General features: G+C 45.7%; 1 protein-coding gene across 2 annotated transcripts in view; it reads left to right on the top strand.

Moving 5' to 3' along the window:
* Positions 1-22024, top strand: part of RBSN (rabenosyn, RAB effector) — a 307004-nt gene that overhangs the window by 249811 nt on the left and 35169 nt on the right. For both annotated transcript variants that reach the window (XM_069206303.1, XM_069206304.1), the window contains one exon: positions 13942-14046. In XM_069206303.1, the coding sequence (XP_069062404.1) occupies positions 13942-14046 (105 nt within the window). The remainder of the gene's footprint in view (positions 1-13941; positions 14047-22024) is intronic.

The following is a 22024-nucleotide window of genomic DNA, read 5'->3' as shown; positions in this document are numbered from 1 at the left end:
CCCTCTCTCCTTTACCTCCTGGTTATCGCAGTCCAAGAAACTCTTGGTTGTATGTGTGCTGTATACGTTTTCCTCACATAACGTCTTTTAAGGGCTTCCATGGAAAGTTTCTGACCGTTACCACACTTCACACCTCAAACATTCCTGCAGTACTCCTTTCATTCCTGCTAATAACAGAACACCACTGGCCCTCTAAAGGGCAATATCCGTAGTGACATTTTTTGAGGTTATTGTACAAAGACGTTTGTTCTGAATAAAAATCATCACAATTCCAAAGGGTTAACTGTTGCGTTTATTGCATCTATCACTGTCCCCACGTTTGGGACTTTCTCTATTGGTCTAGGTGTAAATTTTCAGAAATTGTTCTGGATCCCGGATTGTGAAGAATGTGGAGCATGGGTCTCCGATTTCCACATCAGTGAGAAATTCTCAAGGAAGCCCTCAACCCCATCTTTGACGCCTGGGGTTGATAAATGGTAAACACCTTTGCCACTAACCGGAACACTGCATGCAACCATGTCACCACCTATTTTTTCAAGAGGTCTATCTCGATAACCATTGGCCTGATGTTGCATTGACCTGCATGATTCTGCTGTGCCATCCCTTCAGCTGGTCTCATTTCTAAGGTCATTTAAGCCTCTTTCCAGAGGAGCTGGTGGCATCCAGGAATTCTCCCACCGGGATTCAGTACAGGAGCAAGGTGCTGAGATTTTGCTGCTGGGTATTAGTAAGTGCAGTGATCTGCCTCGCAGCCATTGAAATCTAACAGAAGAGATCTGAGGAGTTCCAACCTGTGAGGCAGTTAAGATATCTGGTGCGACTAATGCTTCAGTTTTCCCCCATTCATATCCGCCCATGGCCTACTGGGACCTGAACAAGACCTTAGTCACATTCTGTGTACAAAACATGTTTCTTTATGATGAGGTATATATCAAATTAATACTACACTGCAAACAAAATGTTATCAAATTGATAAAACAAACACTGTTTTCATTTCGCATTGAACAATGTATTGGCAATAGATTAATGCCAAAATACGAAACATAAAACAAGTACAGCCAATATGTGTATGGAGGACAGTAAATTCCATTTCTTTACTGCTATCCATTAGTTTATTTGTCCCATACTACATGAAAGGCAAACGTATGTAAAACTACAACAAACAAGGAAGGGTGTAAAAATTAGGAGCCAAACTATATAAAAGTGGCTTGTACCATTTCAAATAAAGGTCTCTCAGAAAGATTAAGAGAGAACTATGGAACCTGTTAAGAAGGCACACAGTATTCAGTGTTTATTCAATGTAGTCTGTGCCGGATACATCGTCACAGGTCCTAGACAGGCGCCACTCTGCCCGCTGACATCCGTTCTTTTCTTTCCGCACCAGCAAGGGCTAACCTGAAGAGAGCTACCCCTCAGTCTTTTTTTACTGGCTTTTTTCAACCTTTTGTTAACTCTTTTTTTTCGAATTTCTACTTCTGGTGCGTCGAGGATGTCGTCCAGAAAGGCCGGTTTCAAGCCTTGCAGATCTTGTCATCGGGCAATGTCCATGATGGATCCACATCTCGTGTGTCTTTGGTATCCGGAGTGCGATCATGACCCAAAGTCATGCTCTGAGTTCTTGGCCATTCATCCGAAGGCTTTGATGGAGCGGTCCCGGAGCTGAATGGCAGTCTGGTGCTTGACTTCGCAAGTCGAGATCTCGGTCGAGAGGAAGGTCCTGGGATTGGTCGTGGAGTCCTCCATCGTCATTGCCCCAATCCAAGACCTAGGGGCGATCAGGTAAGGCGAGGCACAAAAAGCAATCAAGAAGTCAAAGCATTCTTTGACTTTTCCTCGTCCGTCATCCCACGAGATGAGAGTGTTGACGCTCTAGGCCTCGTTCTGTGGAACCTGTGACTGGGCTGACTCCGCACCTCTCCCGAGTTTATGGGAGGTGGAGCAACCCCTGCCCAACTCCATGAGTTTTATGAGGCCAGCCATCTCTTTTTGGGCAGCCAGACACTCCTGGTGCGGCTTTTTCCTTGGTACCGAGGGGCACCCAGGGATCCAATCCTGGATCGGGACCGGTGCTCCTCATATCACCTCGACCTCCCCTGATGCTCCCAGCGCTGCCCGGGCCCACTGGTGGTGCCATGCCCATTGTAATCCCCGACTATGGTCACAGTGCCGGATGGGTATCGTACAACGCAGATTCCTGCAGGAGCTTTGCCTCCTAGATCGGATCCTGAGCCCTTTTACTACTACTGGGTGAGGCTTCAGGGATGAACGGGAGGGGGTCGCTGGACCCTTTAGAATTCCAGCTCCATGAATCTATGGACTGACATGAAGACTTGGGTGAGGCCAGTGGACTGGATACTTCTCCAGATACAGGCATGCTTTCTGCTTTCTCCCTTTACCATGGCTACGGAGGAGGGAGCGGCTTATGCTTTGGTGGTAAGGAGGGCAGCTGAAGTCCTGGAACTTCAGCTGCCTGCAGTGGCTGTCAAGACTAATCTCTTGACAGAGGTGCTTTAACCGGGAGCTTCCACCTCAGAACCCCTGCTCCCGTTCAGTGAAGCCCTCACTGGCCTCCTGCTGGGTACCTGCATCAAAACCAGCATAGGTGCTCCTGTGAGTTTCTTGATGCAGCACCGTACTCCTGAGAGCCTCATGGTCCAAGCCTCTACCTCCCAGGGCATGTTCCCTCCAGATTCCTCAGATTGGGAATACAAAATGTTGGTCTCACTTGGGAAGATGTTTTCTTCCGCCAGCCTTGCATTGTGGTCTGTGAATACCGCATGCCTCTTGGGCCGTTATTCCCAAACGCTGTGGGATATGGTTGCACAGGTGCTGCCACTGGTTCCAGAGGAGGCCCAGACTTTACTCTCTCAGGCTGTTGCCAATGGAAGAGACTTCGCAAAGTTCACAAATCTTTGCGGACTGGACACAACAGACGCGTTGGGCAGTTCTCTTCCCCCCCCCCCATGTTTGTACCCTTATTCCTCCCCTCCCTACCGCCCCAAAACCTTTTGGAGCTCCATGCTATCTGGCTGGCATTGAAAGTCTTTCTTCCATCTACCAAGGGAAGGATGGTGCAGGTGTTCAAGAACAACACCACCGCCATGTGATACTGCAACAAGCAGAACATGGGTCGTGGACCCTTTGGCAAGAGCCTCTGCTCCTCTGGAAATGGCTGGAACACCAGAGCATATACCTGGTGGTTCAATATCTGGCGGGATCTCTGAACATGAGGGTAGACAAACTCAGCTGAAAATGTCTAGCGGATCGTAAATGGTGTGTCCATCTGGAGGTGTTGCAATGTCTTTCAGCAGTGGTGAGAGCCTTGGTTAGATCTGTTCGCATCTGCAGAGAACATGCAATGTCAGCAGTTTCCAAGGCAGCAGTCGGTCAGAGGTGCTTTTCGTCTTGAGGGTTACTCAGGCCTCCTTCAGCCCATAACACTTCTGCCCAGAGTTCTCAAGGAGATTATGAACAACCAGGCTCAAGTAATCCTTGTGACACCCCACTGGGCATGGAGCGTTTGGTAACCCGAGCTATTGAACATGTCCATCGACCCTCAGAACAAACTGCCCCTTAGAAAAGATGTTCTGTTGCAGCAGTGGGGGAGGGTTCTGCATTCGAACCTGTCCACTCTCCGCCTTCTTGTGTGGAGATTGAGCAGCAACAGTTAGCCTGTGATCTTCCTCCCGAAGTCTGTAACGTAATCTTTGCAGCCAGATGTCCCTCCACCAAAACAGTATATGCCTGCTGTTGGAAAAAAATTGTGGAATGGTGCACAGACAAATCTGACCCCCTCTCTTCCCCTCTCTCTGAGGTCTTGTTGTTCATCCTTTCCCTGGCCCAGCAGGGCTCTGCTATGGGCACTGTTAAAGGATATTTGTCTGCTATTTCTGAATTTTTGCGGTTGCCTGATCAACCTTCTTTGTTTAAGTTCCCTATTGTACCAAGGGTTCCTTAAAGGCCTTGCTTATCTTTTTCCTCCATCCCCATTCATTATGCCTCAATGGGATCTGAATTTGTTTTTGATTTTTCTGATGTGCACTTCTTTCGAGCCTCTCCACAATTGTCTTCTCAGATTTATCACTTTGAAACGAGCCTTCCTTGTGGCTATTACATCTGCCCGCACAGTGAGTGAGCTGCAGGCATGGTCATCTAAGCCACCCTACCTTTCTCTCTATTCTGACAGCGGTGCTTTGCACTAGGGCCTCTTTTCTACCAAAAGTGGTTACGCCATTTCATGTAGGCCAGTCCATAACCTCGCCTACTTTTTACTCACCCCTACATCCTTCTAAGGAAGTGGAGAGACTCCAACGCCTGGTCCAAAAAAGAGCATTGGCGTACTATCTTGATCGTACAAAAGAGTTCCCAATGGATGACCAACTCTTTGTAGGGTATGTGGTGCTAACAAAGGTCGCACTCTTCATTAAGATCTGCTATTCGCTGGCCACAACGCATGCCCCCCCACCCCCCCAAATGTTGGCATGCTCACTCTACCTGAGCTGAAGCTGCAACCACTGCATTAGCATGCAGTGTTCCAATCCTTGACATCTGTCAGGCGAGCATTCTGGGCATCTCAGCACACATTTACCAAGCACTACTTCCTGGACAGTCCGGTCTGTGGGGGCGGGTACTTTTCCTTTTTGGTCCTGAAGGACTTTCTAGTTTGAACTTAGTTTGCAGATCCTCATCCATGAGGGTATTGCTTGGGTATCTATTCAAAAGTGAGGAATCTGCAGCTGGAATTCTCTTTCAGATGGACAAGTTACTTACCTTTGGTAACACCTTACCGACCCACCTATCCTCCCGCTCTGCACAGTGATTTCTAGGGGCAGGAGCTCCCCTTTCAGAGCCTTACTTTGGATGCACCAGTAGTCAGTTTCTTCATGGTTATGCACTTGTGGCATGGAAAGTGGTGAAAAGAAACTGACATTAGCGAGTGGGGTGGCGTCTGTATAGGACATACGGCGTGGCCGATGACTGACGCAGAGCCGATCAACGCCACCTAGCGCCATGCAGAGGTGCTGCACACAAAACATTTTCTGGATCCAGTCTGACACCTGGGGAGAATTCAAAGGTAAGGAATCAGCAGCTAGATATGGTTTATACCAGATGAGCCATTACCGAAGGGAAGTGACTTGTTCAACTGGATCACAGTGTTGAGAAAGAAAGAGAAGAATAGTGTAAATACTCATGTGATTCACTTAAATTGTTCGCCCATCAGTGTTGGGTTAAATTTATAAAAGCTCAATGTGGAGGACTCCTTGGGACTGAGAAGGGTGAAAATTACTTTCTTTGAAGTATTACTGTCTGCCCGGTGAAAGGTTAAGGAATGCAACTTTTGTATAGTCTTAAATCTCTGGATCTGAAACGCTCAGGAAAGCTGTGCTCTTGTTGCTCCGGAAGGCACAGAGGTCCCAGGAAGTTTGGGAAGAATCCTGCCTGCTATGAATCTTCTTTCATGGTCAGTGAAATGTGTAATATTCAACGAATAGTTGTATCTGCCTGGACGAAAACCAGCAACACTAGTGGTAACTGGACATTTGTCTGTGGCCCTGATTGAAGTGGAGAAAACTCTTTGTCCCACGTGAACCCATGGGCTGTCTAGGGTCCATTCTGTAGAAGTTTTGAACTGTTTGAGCTCTGGGGAAAAAGGATATATGTTTTGCTAAAGTTTCGTATCTAGACTCATGGCGCACTTTCAGCTGCAGCATCCAGCCTGGCTATGCTGATGCCTTTTGGCCTTCCAAATGTTTACAACTCAGAAGCAAAATCCCTCAAGTGTGAAAAGGCCGCAAATGTGTACCCTTTGTTGCCCTACATGGAAGTGACATCCGTTGCTACGATTTCCAGAGTTGTCAAGCAGAGCTTTTTCCTCCAAAGCTTAAGGCATTCACCCATCTGCAAAACTAGTATTTATGACCTTCTCAAGACCTGACTGCCACAGCTTTCTGCCTTGCCCCCTGACAGATTTTGAGTTTCAGAAAACAGACTAAAGTTGATGGTATAACTCATGATTGGCACAAGCTGCTAACTCTAACAATTGCTTGACCTTACTATATAGTGGTTGGCCACAGAGTTTGCCTACTACTTGGTTAATTGCAACCCAAAGGACATTACAGTTCTCTAAGCATGGTTTTACATTTTTATTAACTCCTGGCCAATGCATTGTATCTTAGTCATTTCGGTGTCTTTGTAATCATTACAATCTGCTCTTTTTAACTAATTTGGGTTGGGAATTTTATCTTTTTTATCTTTTAAACAGTAATGTTGTTTTAGTGCGGCTGTTAATGTACCACATGTAAATTGTAAAAAGGTCTTGCTGCATGTGCCCAACAACCAAGCATAATCCGGGGATTCCTCACAGAAGCTAGTTCACCTCTAGGTACTAGATTGTTGACATTGTGGCTCAATTACAGCACATCTCAGTCTGAAGACTCTTTTTAACATAGCTGAGCAGGTCAATTTCCTTCATGGAGTGTCCCAAATCCCTGCTCCAGCCTGAGGTGGATCTCAGGCTGGATACTTCTAAAATTAAAGGTAGTATTTTTGATACTCTAGCCAAGAAGGCAAATTCACACATTGTAGAGGTACTGGGGCAGTGAGGTGACCTGAGGTATCCAACACAGTTTTTCCAGTTGAGCTCTGTTGACATAATTTGTTGACTCTAGTTTAAGAAAAAAGAGCAGATCCAGCCCAGTGCTGTGCCCGGCACTCCACCTCATTTCTGCAGAATATTTAATATAATGCATTTGTCCATCATGTAAAATGTGTCGGACAGGTCGAGATGTATCAAGGCACTTATTAGTTTCATCTGGGTAGTCAAGAGGTTCTTGATAATGCTTAATTTGTGTGTGGGGAAAAAACAGTAGTTAAATTTCTCGAAGGGTACTGTCACCATCCATGCAGTCTGTCCACTTCTACCATTGGCACCGTTCACGACCATTGTGGTTTTGGCCGATTATCGGTTGATGCTTTAATGAAAATGTTATCAGAGGCTATTAAAATAAAAATCATTGACAAGCATTGTAGGAAGTTGGCTCTGTATGTACTATTTCAAAGTAAGAAATAGCATGCACAGAGTCCAAGGGTTCCCCCCCTTCGAGGTAAGATAGTGGCAAAAATAGATAATTCTAATGCTCTATTTTGTGGTAGTGTGGTCGAGCAGTAGGCTTATCAGAGGGTAGTGTTAAGCATTTGTTGCACACACACAGGCAATAAATGAGGAACACACACTCAAAGACAATTCCAGGCCAATAGGTTTTTATATAGAAAAATATATTTTCTTAGTTTATTTTAAGAACCACAGGTTCAAGATTTACAAACAATACTTTAAATGAAAGGTATTTCACTCAGGTATCTTAGGAACTTTGAATCAACACAATAGCAAGTACAGTTGTGGCAAAAATGGCAATAAGCTATTTTAAAATTGGACTCAGTGCAAAATTCAACAGTTCCTGGGGGAGGTAAGTATTTGTTAGTTTGTCAGGTAAGTAAAGCACTTACAGGGTTCAAAGTTGGGTCCAAGGTAGCCCACCGTTGGGGGTTCAGGGCAACCCCAAAGTTACCACACCAGCAGCTCAGGGCCGGTCAGGTGCAGAGGTCAAAGTGGTGCCCAAAACGCATAGGCTTCAATGGAGAAGCATGAAAAAAATTAACCTTTCATGTGCTCTGGTACCAAGCAACACTTTACTTGTACGTGGTTGCTAATTAAATGTACAACCTAAATACTTTGGGATTAAACTATCAAGCCCTGTAATAATCACAGCGTTTGCTGAATTGACGATTTCAAAATGATCACTTCAGATATAACATAGTTTGATCTGTTGCACAGATATCTTGATTAGAGAAAAAGTGCTGGTATGTACTTTACCCTCTTTTGTTGGAAAACAAACTACTACACTTTTGGGGTTTGACCTTGTGTTGACATATATGTATATATTTGTTTTGCTGTATTTGTTCATCCATTTTCAGTGAAGGGAAAGTGGTGTGCTGCTATCAGTTGTTTCTCTCTTGTCAGTGAAGTGTTCTTCAAGTTGATTGAGATTGTCTGAAACTTCTCTTCATACATAATTGTGGCCTTATTTTAGCGAACCCCGCAACCACCAAGAACTACCTCCACACCGGACTTCTCGCCATCGCCAACTGGATGACAGCAAGCCACCTGAAGCTGAACTCAGAAAAAAACTAGATCATCATCTTCGGGCCCAACAAGTCAGCATGGGACGACTCCTGTTGGCCAGCCACCCTGGGGCTGCCCCCAACACCCATGCACGCAATCTCTGCTTCATACTAGACTCTTCACTTTCCATGACCCAGCAAGTCAACGCCATCTCATCCTCATGCTTCAACACTCTTCATATGCTCCGCAAGACCTTCAGGTGGATTCCCGTGGAAACCAGAAGAACGGTCACCCACGCCCTTGTTAGCAGCAGACTGGACTACGGCAACGCCCTCTACGCAGGATCATCGGCCAAGCTCCAGAAAAAACTCCAGCGCATCCAGAACGTCTCAGCATGTCTCATCCTCTACCTCCCTCGACACGAACACATCTCCGCCCACCTCAGAGCCCTACAATTGTTACCCGTCAACAAAAGGATCGTCTTCAGAATCCTAATCCACGCTCACAAAGCCCTCCACGACACCGGAATTGCCTACCTCAATTATCAACTTAACTTCCACATCCCGACATGCCAGCTCCGCTCCGCCAACCTCGCCCTCGCAACAGTCCCTCGCATTCACAGTACTACAACCGGCGGCAGGTCCTTCTCCCACCTCGCTGCCAAAACCTGGAACTCCCTCCCCACCAATCTACGCTAGACCAAAGATCTCCTGACCTTCAGAAAGCGCCTTAAGACCTGGCTCTTCAAGCAGTAGCACCGCACCCCCAGCGCCTTGATACCCTACCGGGTGAGTAGCGTGCTCAAAACATTTATTGATTGATTGATATCTGGTTGTCAAAGCGGATGGATGCGTTTATTTCCTGGGACTGTATCAATGTGCTCTACAGCCCGAAGCGACATAAATATAAGCAATAATATGCTGGGCGGTCAATCAATCAATCAATGATTTATAAAGCGCAGCTAATCACCCATAGGGTCTCAAGGCGCTGACTGAAGGTGTGCTGCTCAGTCGAAGAGCCAGGTCTTGAGGTCCTTCCTGAACTGCTTCAGAAATGCGGTCTTCCTGAGCTTGAGGGGCAGTGTGTTCCATTTTCCAGGCTGCTAAGTAGGCGAAGGATCTGCCTCATGCTGTACTTTTCTGGATCTTGGAGATGGCTGTAAGGGTGAGCTGGGAAGAACTGAGACGTCTGTTGGGTACGTTGAAGGTGAGGTGTTGGTTGAGGTATGCTGGTCCTATGTTGTGCAGTGCCTTGAAGGTGTGGATCAGGAATTTGTATGTGATGCGCCTGTTGACAGGGAGCCAGTGTAAGTCTCTGAGGTGGGAGGAGATTCGGCTGTGTCGGGGTTGTCCAGGATGAGTCTGGCTGCTGCATTCTGGACTCTTTGTAATCTTGATGAAAGTTTCTTGGTAATGCCAGCATAGAGTGCGTTGCCGTAGTCCAGTTTGCTGGTGATGAGTGCGTGGGTGACTGTCTTCCTCATGTCTCGGGGAATCAATTTGAAAATCTTCTGTAAGAGATGGAGGGTGTGGAAGCTTCATGCGGAGATGGCGTTAAGTTGGCGGGTCATCGATAGAGAGGTGTACAGGCGTTCAACACTTAGGGCTGTCTAATGACTGCCAGGGTCGGTGTGGCAGTCAGAACACCACCAATGTGGCAGTCCAAGTGCCATATTACGACCACGGCGGTAGCGCTGTAGTTGGACCACCAGATTACGACTTCATGTCGGCCTGGCTGTCCTAATCCTCAAGGGCATCGCTTCTCCGTCAGCAATTTCATGGTGAAAGGGGGGGGGGGGGGGGAGGGTCTGCAATGCCCATCTACTTGGCATGGGCAGTACAGGGACTCCCCTGGCCAGCCCCGTCACAGTGTTCACTGTCTGCTTTGCTGACAGTGAACATTGCGACGGGTGCTGGTGCACCCTGTGCATCACAGCATTGCTGCCGGCTCCATTACGAGTCAGAGACAATACTGTAGGCCGTTTCCTGCTGGGGCAGCGAGCAGAAACTGAGTTTCCTCCTGCTGACCCAGCGGGAAACTCTTAATGGGCCCAGCGGGGAGGCTGCCAAACTGGTGACAACCTAACCTACCCATTGGGGTTTTCCGTCCCCCGAAGTCATAATAAGGCCCTTAGTGTAGTGGGTATATAAAGTACTGGAATGAAATGCCAGAGACTTGATTCAACCATGGGAGCATGTTCTATCTCAGTCTTTCAGGTGCCCCAAACCTGCAGAAGACTGCAAAAATGTGTGCGACGAGCTGGTAAAAGAAAGGAATTGGAAACCATAAATATCTTCTGCGCCAGTGATTTTAATGGAACCTCACAATTTTGGATGAATGAATTAAGCACTTACTAGTAACATATTTATGTGCTATTGGTAGGCACGGTAACGGCCCTCCTCCCCCCCCCCACCCAAACACACACACACACACACACACACACTTTTTGCCTAGTGTTGATGCCAACTTTGATTGAAAGTGTGCTGGGATCCTGCAAACCAGGCCCCAGCACCACTGTTCTTTCCTTAAAACTGTACCTTTTTTTCCCACAATTGTCACAGCCCTGGCACACAGTTAAGTCCCTTATAAAAAAAAAAGTACCCATGGTACCAAGGACCCTGTGGCCAGGGAAGGTCTCTAAGGGCTGCATCATGTATTATGCTACCCTAGGGGACCCCTCACTCAGCCCATGCACACTGCCTTGCAGCTTGTGTGTGCTGGTGGGGAGAAAAAGACAAAGTCGACATGCCACCCCTCTCAGAGTGCCATGCCCACAAACCACTGCTTGTGGCATAGGTAAGTCACCCCACTACCAGACCTCCCTGCAGAATCCTCCATCTTGGTTTGGAGGACAGGGACCAATAGGGATAGGAATGGGTCCCCCTCCCTAAAGGGAGTGGGAACAAGGAGGGTGTAGCTACCCTCAGGGACAGTAGACATTGGTTACTGCCCTCTCACCCATAACACGCCCCTAAATCTAGGTCTTAAGGGCCTCCCTGAACCCAGCTCACCAGATTCCTGGTGACCTACAAGAAGAAGGACTGCTAAGCTGAAACCCCCATCAAAGAAGAATGAAGACAACTGCTTTGGCCCCAGCCCTACCGGCCTGTCTCTTGCTTCAAAGAACCTGCAAAAAGACCAGCGACGCGTCCAGCGGGCCCAGCGACCTCTGCCAAATCCAGAGGACTGCCTTGCACCCAAAAGGACCAAGAACTCCTGAGGACAGTGGCTCTGTCTGAAGAAACCTACAACTAAGGACTCTCACCTCACTCTAGATGCGTGAGTCTTGACCCCTGTGCACCCGACCTCCACGCCCGTGTCCAGGTGGTCCACCCAGCAAGAGAGGGTCCCCAGGCGATTGCGAGCAAGTGCCTACCCTGGGTTCACCTCTCCACCCCTCCACGACGATGCCTGCAGAGGGAATCCCGAGGACCCCCCCTGACCGCGAAGCTCCGGCCAAAAATATCCAATGCCTAGAGGCACACTGCACCCGCAGCCCTCAGGACTTGGAGAAACCGACCCCCGGTGCCTTAACGTTCCGCAGGCGCCCCTGCCCAACCCCCCCCCCCCCCCCCACCCCCCCCACCTCGCAAGACCTCGTCTGCATCCTCTGAGTGAACCTGGGGTCTTCCCATAGCCCAGCATTGGAAACCCGACGTACTGCACCTGTCGCGATTTTCACTGTCTGCTATGCAGACAGTGAAAATCATGCTGGGGCCCTGTTAGGGGGCCCCTGCAATGCCCATGCCAGTGGCATGGGCAGTGCAGGGGCTCCACGACACCCGTTCCCACCATCCTGTTCCTGGCGGTAAAAACCGCCAGAAACAGGCTGGCGGGAAGGGGGTCGGAATCCAGCCCAGCCAGGGGAAATCCGGCGGGAAACCGCCGGATCCCCTTTTCTGACCGCGGCTTTACCGCCACGGTCAGAATGGGCAATGAAGCGCCGCCAGCCTGTTGGCGGTGCTTCCGTTGCCCGCGGCCGTGGCGGTCTTGGACAGCCAGGGTCGGAATGAGGGCCTATATCTCATTTAGATATAGTATATACAGAGCCAGCTTCCTACACTATTTGTTTGAATTGTATGTAGATCAGTAGCATCACTTCCAGCATGCCAGCTCAGATTTTAATCTTTCCACGGCCAGTACTTTGATGCCATTAAACCAATGAAAAATAAAACCTGTTTCCAGTGTAACGAAAAGCATACACTTTGGGAGGAAGCACTCTGTAAAGACAAATTAACGTACAACTCTATTTCCGTCCTCAAAAGCCAGAGATAACACTGGACAGCGCCAAATGCTTCGGTCATTAGTCTAGAGAAATTAAAGGCATCATATCATTTTTTTTTCTGTCTTCCCTGTTCTGTTAGAAGTCCTGTATTGATGCTGCAGAACCATCCAAAATTCTTCCACATTCCCTTGGCTGTAGATTGACCATCATTTTCATCATAGTCTTCTTCAGAAACTGAATAGTGAGTGTGTATGGCTTAAACAGACTACCATGTGATAGATTTGAAGCAAGTTGCAATTTTATTCACTTCGATTCAAAGCAAATTAAGTAGCCAGAAAAAAAAAAAACTGAGCAGGTGACTTCCATGTGTGGATTTTGCACCCTCTTGCATACCAAAATGAGTTTGCAAGAGGGTTGCATGTTTCCCTAAACAACGTAGCATAGAAATAATTCTATTTTCAGCCCGATCTTCATGAAACAGCCTAGAAAGATCCTTTCTAAAACTCCTCTTCTCCATTAGCCTGTAGGTACACTATTTGCATTTGCCGATATTTCAGCCTTCCAACATTAATATGCTTTGGTTCGCCCATATAAAGGATTCATCAGTAGAACTCTGCCAAATATTAATTAAATAGTGAATTGCTTAATTGGTCAGGGATGTGGTATGCAGGATACAGGACCCATTCCCTGTGCTATTCCAAAGGCACCTTACCCGTGGCTGTGCTGGAGCAGGTGAACAGCTGGAGCTGGAGCTTCTGAAACTTGGTGCACATATGCCCTGCTACAAGGAGGACAAGGCAAGACCAACTAAGGATAGTGGGCGACCTTTAGCATGGGAGATGAATCTCACAGGTGTTAGTAAATTCAGCAGATACCTGGCACATGCTGGTGAATACATGGGGAGATTTGTAAGTGCATGCAGATGGCTTGCCCAGTCTGAGCCTGGGCTGCCCCGCTGAGGTCCTCATCATGAGCAATGTAAATCAGGTTTGAGCAAATCTGTGTCACGATTGTCTTCTGGCATGTGCTATCATTATGCAACACACCACAGTTACATCCCTACACAATGTCGTAATGCCACTTCAGTGGTGAAAGATGACGTACTGCTTCGCTGGCTTCATAGTTGCAGTGTGTTCGTTTTTTCTTTTTGTTTTATTGTTTAGAATTATTGATTCTTTCCTCATCTCCATCAACACAAGTTCTGAACCAACAATACGTGCTGGCACAGGGTTCCAGCAATCACAGGCTTAAAGTATGCTTTTTTTCCTTGTGGAAGTTTAACGCAGACTGCCTCTAAGAGGTTGAAGCGCTATCTAACAAAGGAAAGTGGTATTATTAGTTATTAGGTGTTTGGAGTCTGCAGAAGCTATTTGTAAAAGTAAATCATAAACTACAGCATAGAAGTTATTTCAAGCCATGACAGAGCAAATATTAATGTTTTCATAATATTTGATACAGGATATTTCTTGGGTAATATTGAAGGAATTCCCAATGCTCATGCATCAAAATAAAATACTGTGACCACAGTATCATTGACGCAAGTTATTAACATTTTGTTGAGCACCTTTTTATCCTGCATGTCCTTTGCTTCTACCAGGAAAAGTTACTGGGACTTATGTCACTGCCAACTAATGAAAAATATGAAGAATTGAAAGAGAAACGAAGACAGGAGAATGATCGCAAACTACAGCTGGAAAGAAAGGTAACAATATTTATTGTGAACTGAAAACACTTTTTTTGTGGCTGTCAAGCAGGTTTACTTTGCATAGACCAAGCTGTGTCTTGCTTTGCACTGTGGTCTTATAGTCCTTTTTAGTCTGTTGGGGTTAGCTGTCACCTGAAATCAGAGCTCACCATGCTACATTGTCTGTTCAGTCTCAAGAATTGTCCATTTCAGATGCAGCTTATGTGTGCTTTCATGGCCATTTTGACTTTTTTTATTCTAGAAAATATTTATAAAGTAATAGGAGTTTTGAACTATCCATTTTTAGAAACTGTCTAGCGAACATTGTCCTATTGATGCAGGGAAATTGCTTAAAGTTAAATACTGAAATGACCGAGTCTATCTTATTTAGATCTGATACCTCGTTCTGGAACTCATCTTAGTGGCCCACCAACATGAGACTTTTGCATGTCGGGTCCAGAAAGTAAAAAATCTGGGGGGGGGGTTTGAGAGAGAGCTCTGTTTTTCTAATCAAATAAATCAGGTTACACAGACTACTGCAACACACTCTATTTAGGGGTTCAGAAGCGGTTTGAAGTAAAGCTTAACTCACTTTAAAATGCAGCTGCTCCTCTGCTACTTTTAAAGTACCCAAATACAATTCAATCTCCAGAGGCATTAGGGACTTACATTGGCTGCCGATTAGCGAACAAGTGGAATTCAAGGCCCTCTGTATGGACCATCAGGTATTATATGGTGTAGGTCCATTGCATTTTCAAGAAATCTTCTCTTGGCATGTACCCTCACAGAGATTAAGATCAAGAACTGCTAATCTGGTGGCAGTCCATAAAATAAAGAGAGCTAAATGAGGATGAAGAAGTTTCTGTTTCTTAACCTGCAGACTTTGGAACACATAGCCTTTCGCCTTAAGATCTTAACCTAATAGGGCACTGTTTAAAAAAATGCTTAAAACAAGGCTCTTCTCCACTTCATATCAATTAGTCAACAGTCTTACTATCCAGAGAACGCTAGCACTAAGACTGCCTTGGCATTTGTGCGCTTTATAAAAGCTTTACTTACTTTTTTAATCACACAATGTACCTCTGCTAATTTTGTTGGAATAGTGTTGTACACTGTCACCACCATTGGTCTGCCTGAGCAAAGATCAGAACTTAGGGCCATATGTACGAACACATTTTCCCATAGATAAAGAATGGGCAAAACTGCTTGCTACATCTGGCTCTTAATCCCCCATATGCAAGATAATTACTTATTGAAGGGCAAGGCTTTTCAAAGAGTGGTAACAAGACCCAAGTAGTCTAACACCCTTCCCCCCACTCCCCCCCCCTCTCCCCCCCACTAGGATGTAGGCGAGGGAGGTGACAGGGTCTAGTGTTTAATACAGACTCTAAGAAATGATGTACCTGTACAGGCCCTTTGTGCAGTACTTGTTCACTAGATCCCCAAAAACTAAAATTGCTGTAAACATAGATTCAGGCATAAAAGGGATGTATATTCTTTATACCCCAGGGCTCATAGAATGGAAACTTTCCCTTTTTTCAAACTACTTTGTTACACCCCTCTTGGCTAGATTTGTGAAATATCTGTAAAACAAAAAAAATATATTCATGTTCGTTTGAATGTCTGTGCCTCCTCTAGCTGTGTCCTCTTTTTTTTTTTTCTTCTTTTCCCGCAAGCTTGTGATGCAGCATGGCACCAAAACCTCAAACTTAGGTGTTACAAAACAGCTGCTCCTTGATTTATGCTGGCATTGCACTGTCTATTTTCTTTTCATGTGGGGGAGTGGTGATCACGGGTAGCTGGAGAGTGTATGAGGGTGATCTAGTGGTATACTAGTCAATAGAAATGGTAGGCATAAATCTGTTTTAACCTCCTGAGCCATGGTAGAAGCCCTCAGGATCATCAGGGTTTCCGACAATGTGGAATATATTTGAAGGGTGGTAACAGAGAATTGGATCATAACCTTCCTATTGTTATAAAGGGTGATGTTTGGCTTACATTTCTGTTAATGGTAACTTGAGATAATATTGTTTTCCAGCCAGACATTGTTGAGCTCTTTGAGAGTAAGAAAAAGCATAATGTATTGATTCAGGAGTGTATGTCTTAGTACAAATCAGAAAAACAAATTGTCATTTTTAATGGGGATGAATGACGGAATACCAAATACCATGAGAAGAAATGGCTTTATAACAGAAGCATTGTAACAGTAACCCCTGAACCTTGAAAAAAACCCTTTCCCACCCCAAAATTCCCCTACCACACAGAAAAACCCATACCCTCCCTAAACCCTAAAAGTTCCCTTACCACTTAAAAACCTTAACCTATCCTAAAATTTCCCTTACCACGCAAAACCCATACGCACGCTAAAGCTGAAAATTTCCCTTACCATCCAAAAACCTATACCCACCCTAAACCCTAAAAGTTCTGTTACCACCCAAAAACCTGTACCCACCCTAAAAATCCCCTTACCACCCAAAAACCCATACCCACTCTAAAACCTAAAAATAACACATATATATATGTTCGATGGCATGTGTAGCTGCAGATACACATGCTGTGCACAGTCCGCCATCTGGTGTTGGGCTCGGAGTGTTACAAGTTGTTTTTCTTCGAAGAAGTCTTTTCGAGTCACGAGACCGAGGGACTCCTCCCATTTCGATTCCATTGCGCATGGGCGTCGACTCCATCTTAGATAGTTTTTTTTCCGCCATCGGGTTCGGACGTGTTCCTTTTCGCTCCGTGTTTCGGGTCGGAAAGTTAGTTAGAATCTCGGAAAAAATCGTCGGTATTGTTTGCGTTCGGTATCGGGTTAGTTAGAACAAATCGACACCGAATTTTGAAGAGCTCCGGTGGCCCTTCGGGGTTTTTTCGATCCCCGGTCGGGGCCTGGTCGGCCCGGCCACGTGCGACTTCAAGGCTGATGGAACGGACCCCATTCCGCTTCTGCCCAAAATGCCATAACAAGTATCCGTATACGGATCAGCATCTGGTCTGTAACTTGTGCTTGTCCCCCGAGCACAAGGAGGATACTTGTGAAGCCTGTCGAGCGTTTCGGTCGAGGAAGACGCTGAGAGACCGAAGAGCCAGGAGACTACAAATGGCGTCCACGCCGACAGGTCAAGAACGTTTCGAGGAGGAAGAAGAAGCTTTCTCCGTCCACGAGTCGGATTCTGAAGAACTCGACGTCGAAGAAACACCCCAGACCATGAGTAAGACGTCGAAAATCAAGACTCACAAGAAGACCACAAAAGCCCAGGGGACGCCACCGCCAACAGGCCATGGCTTAACCCGAAAACTAGGTGACTGATCCAAGGCACCGAAAAAGGGCATGCTGGTGTCGATGTCATCCGACTCCGGTCGAGATACCGCCACACAGCAACCTCGGAGCCGAGACAGCGGCTCCGAGAAACTTCGGCACTGAGACAGCGGCACCGAAGAATTTCGGCACCGAGACACCACGCCGAAAACAAAGAAGGTTTCTTCGGAGCCTAAAAAGACTTCCGAAAAGGTTTCGGTTCCGAAACATCCAGCCTCGGAGCCGAAAACTAGTTCCTATACAGAGGAACAAGGATTAACCTCCCAATTACATAGATTTGGAGAGGAGCTTCAAGCTGTAGAGCCTGCCTACACGCAAAGAAGACTTCATATTCATGAGGACACAGGGAAGATAACCACTCTTCCCCCAATCAAAATAAAAAGGAAACTTGCCTTTCAACAAAAGGACAAGCAACCACAGGCAAAAGTGGCAAGGAAAACAACCCCACCACCGTCTCCACCACCATCAATACATGCATCACCAGCAACAACTCCACCACTGATGCACTCACCAGCTCATACTACAATGAGTCAGGATGATCACGATGCATGGGACCTTTACGATGCTCCAGTGTCTGACAACAGCCCAGACTCCTATCCTACAAAACCGTCACCACCTGAGGACAGTACATCCTACACACAGGTGGTCGCAAGGGCAGCCGAATTTCACAACGTCACCTTACATTCTGAACCAATTGAGGATGACTTTCTGTTTAACACCCTATCCTCCACCCATAGCCAGTACCAAAGCCTTCCCATGCTCCCAGGAATGCTAAGACATTCAAAACAAATATTTCAGGATCCAGTTAAAGGCAGAGCCATAACTCCAAGGGTGGAGAAAAAGTACAAGCCACCGCCAACAGATCCAATCTATATTACAACACAACTAACACCAGACTCAGTAGTTGTCGGGGCAGCTCGTAAGAGAGCCAACTCTCATACCTCAGGAGACGCACCACCTCCAGACAAAGAGAGCCGCAAATTTGATGCTGCAGGAAAAAGGGTGGCAGCACAAGCAGCAAATCAATGGCGTATTGCCAATTCACAAGCACTTTTGGCAAGATACGACAGAGCTCATTGGGATGAAATGCAACATTTCATCGAACACTTACCCAAGGAGTTCCAAAAAAGAGCGCAACAGGTGGTGGAAGAGGGACAAAGTATCTCAAATAATCAGATACGGTCATCCATGGATGCAGCAGATACAGCTGCAAGGACAATAAACACTGCAATCACGATACGAAGGCACGCATGGCTGCGCACTTCAGGGTTCAAGCCGGAAATCCAACAAGCTGTGCTCAATATACCATTTACTGAACAGCAATTGTTTGGGCCAGAGGTAGACACTGCCATTGAGAAACTCAAAAAAGACACCGATACAGCCAAAGCCATGGGCGCACTCTACTCCCCGCAGAGCAGAGGCACATTTCGAAAAACACCTTTTAGGGGAGGGTTTCGAGGTCAACCCACAGAAACCACAACCTCACAAACAAGGCCTACTTACCAGGGTCAATATCAGAGGGGAGGTTTTCGGGGGCAATATAGAGGGGGCCAATTCCCAAAAAATCGAGGAAAATTCCAAGGCCCCAAAACTCCTCAAAATAAACAGTGACTCACAAGTCACACAACCCCATCACATAACACCTGTGGGGGGAAGACTAAGCCAATTCTACAAACTTTGGGAGGAAATAACAACAGACACTTGGGTCTTAGCAATTATCCAGCATGGTTATTGCATAGAATTTCTCCAATTCCCTCCAAACGTCCCACCGAAAACACACAATATGTCAAAACAACATATAGATCTTCTAGGACTAGAAGTTCAAGCATTGCTACAAAAGGACGCAATAGAATTAGTGCCGAATCTACAAAAAAACACAGGAGTTTACTCACTGTACTTTCTTATACCCAAAAAGGACAAAACTCTGAGACCAATACTAGATCTCAGAACACTAAATACCTACATCAAATCAGACAACTTTCACATGGTCACGTTACAGGACGTAATCCCACTGCTCAAACAGCAAGACTACATGACAACATTAGACCTAAAAGATGCGTATTTCCATATACCAATACATCCTTCACACAGGAAATACCTAAGGTTCGTATTCCAAGGAATACATTACCAATTCAAAGTGTTGCCATTCGGAATAACGACTGCGCCAAGAGTTTTTACAAAATGCCTGGCAGTAGTAGCTGCACATATCAGAAGGCAGCAAATACATGTGTTCCCGTACTTAGACGACTGGTTAATCAAAACCAACACGCTAAGACAGTGTTCACAGCACACAAAATATGTCATACAGACCCTTCACAGGCTAGGTTTCTCCATCAACTACGCGAAGTCACACCTTTTGCCGTGTCAAACACAGCAATACTTAGGAGCGACAATCAACACAGCAAAAGGGATTGCCACTCCAAGTCCACAAAGGGTTCAAACATTTCACAAGGTAATACAGGCCATGTATCCAACACAAAAGATACAAGTCAAAATGGTAATGAAACTCCTAGGCATGATGTCTTCATGCATAGCCATTGTCCCAAACGCAAGATTGCACATGCGGCCCTTACAACAGTGCCTAGCATCACAATGGTCACAAGCACAGGGTCAGCTTCTAGATCTGGTGTTGATAGACCGCCAAACATACATCTCGCTTCTATGGTGGAACAGTACAAATTTAAACCAAGGGCGGCCTTTCCAAGACCCAGTGCCACAATACGTCATAATGACGGATGCTTCCATGACAGGGTGGGGAGCACACCTCAATCAACACAGCATCCAAGGACAATGGGACATACATCAGAGGCAGTTTCACATAAATCACTTAGAACTGTTAGCAGTATTTCTAGCGCTGAAAGCATTTCAACCCATAATAACCCAAAAATACGTTCTTGTCAAAACAGACAACATGACAACAATGTATTATCTAAACAAACAAGGAGGGACACACTCGACACAGTTGTGCCTCCTAACACAAAAAATATGGCATTGGGCGATTCACAACCACATTCGCCTAATAGCACAATTTATTCCAGGGATTCAGAACCAGTTGGCAGACAATCTCTCTCAAGATCACCAACAAACCCACGAATGGGAAATTCACCCCCAAATACTAAACAATTACTTTCAAATTTGGGGAACACCTCAAATAGATCTATTTCCAACAAAGGAAAACTCAAAATGCCAAAACTTCGCATCCAGGTACCCACAAGATCAATCCCAAGGCAATGCTCTATGGATGAACTGGTCAGGGATAATTGCGTACGCTTTTCCCCCTCTCCCTCTCCTTCCATATCTAGTAAACAGGTTGAGTCAAAACAAACCCAAACTCATACTAATAGCACCAACATGGGCAAGACAACCTTGGTACACAACACTACTAGACCTTTCAGTAGTACCTCATGTCAAACTACCCAACAGACCAGATCTGTTAACACAACACAAACAACAGATCAGACATCCAAATCCAGCGTCTTTGAATCTAGCAATTTGGCTCCTGAAATCCTAGAATTCGGACACTTAGACCTCACACAAGAATGTATGGCGGTCATAAGACAAGTTAGGAAACCTACCACTAGACACTGCTATGCAAATAAGTGGAAAAGGTTTGTGTATTACTGCCATAATAATCAAATTCAGCCATTACACGCATCTCCAAAAGATATAGTGGGATATTTACTACATTTGCAAAAATCAAATCTAGCTTTCTCTTCCATAAAGATACATCTCACCGCAATATCAGCTTACCTGCAAATTACTCATTCAACTTCACTATTTAGAATACCAGTCATTAAAGCGTTTATGGAAGGCCTAAAGAGAATTATACCACCAAGAACACCACCTGTTCCTTCATGGAACCTCAACATTGTCTTAACAAGACTCATGGGTCCACCTTTCGAGCCCATGCATATTACTTAAGGTGGAAAGTTGCATTTTTGATTGCCATCACATCTCTAAGAAGAGTGAGTGAGATTCAAGCATTTACCATACAAGAACCATTTATTCAAATACATAAAAATAAAGTAGTTCTAAGGACAAATCCAAAAATTTTACCAAAGGTTATCTCACCGTTCCACTTAAATCAAACAGTAGAATTACCAGCCAGATTCTGTAGCTGAAAGAGCACTACATACATTAGACATCAAAAGAGCACTAATGTACTACATTGACAGAACAAAACTAATTAGAAAAACAAAACAACTATTTATTGCCTTTCAAAAACCTCATACAGGAAATCCAATTTCAAAACAAGGCATTGCTAGGTGGATAGTTAAGTGTATTCAAACCTGCTATCTTAAAGCAAAGAGAGAGCTGCCTATTACACCAAAGGCACACTCAACCAGAAAGAAAGGTGCTACCATGGCCTTTCTAGGAAATATTCCAATGAACGAAATATGTAAGGCAGCAACATGGTCTACGCCTCATACATTTACCAAGCACTACTGTGTAGATGTGTTAACTGCACAACAAGCCACAGTAGGTCAAGCTGTACTAAGAACATTATTTCAAACTACTTCAACTCCTACAGGCTGAACCACCGCTTTTGGGGAGATAACTGCTTACTAGTCTATGCACAGCATGTGTATCTGCAGCTACACATGCCATCGAACGGAAAATGTCACTTACCCAGTGTACATCTGTTCGTGGCATTAGTCGCTGCAGATTCACATGCGCCCA

Source organism: Pleurodeles waltl, chromosome 9 (assembly GCF_031143425.1).
Source record: "Pleurodeles waltl isolate 20211129_DDA chromosome 9, aPleWal1.hap1.20221129, whole genome shotgun sequence".
NCBI lineage: Eukaryota > Metazoa > Chordata > Amphibia > Caudata > Salamandridae > Pleurodeles > Pleurodeles waltl.
This window is presented reverse-complemented; position numbering and strand designations above follow the sequence as displayed.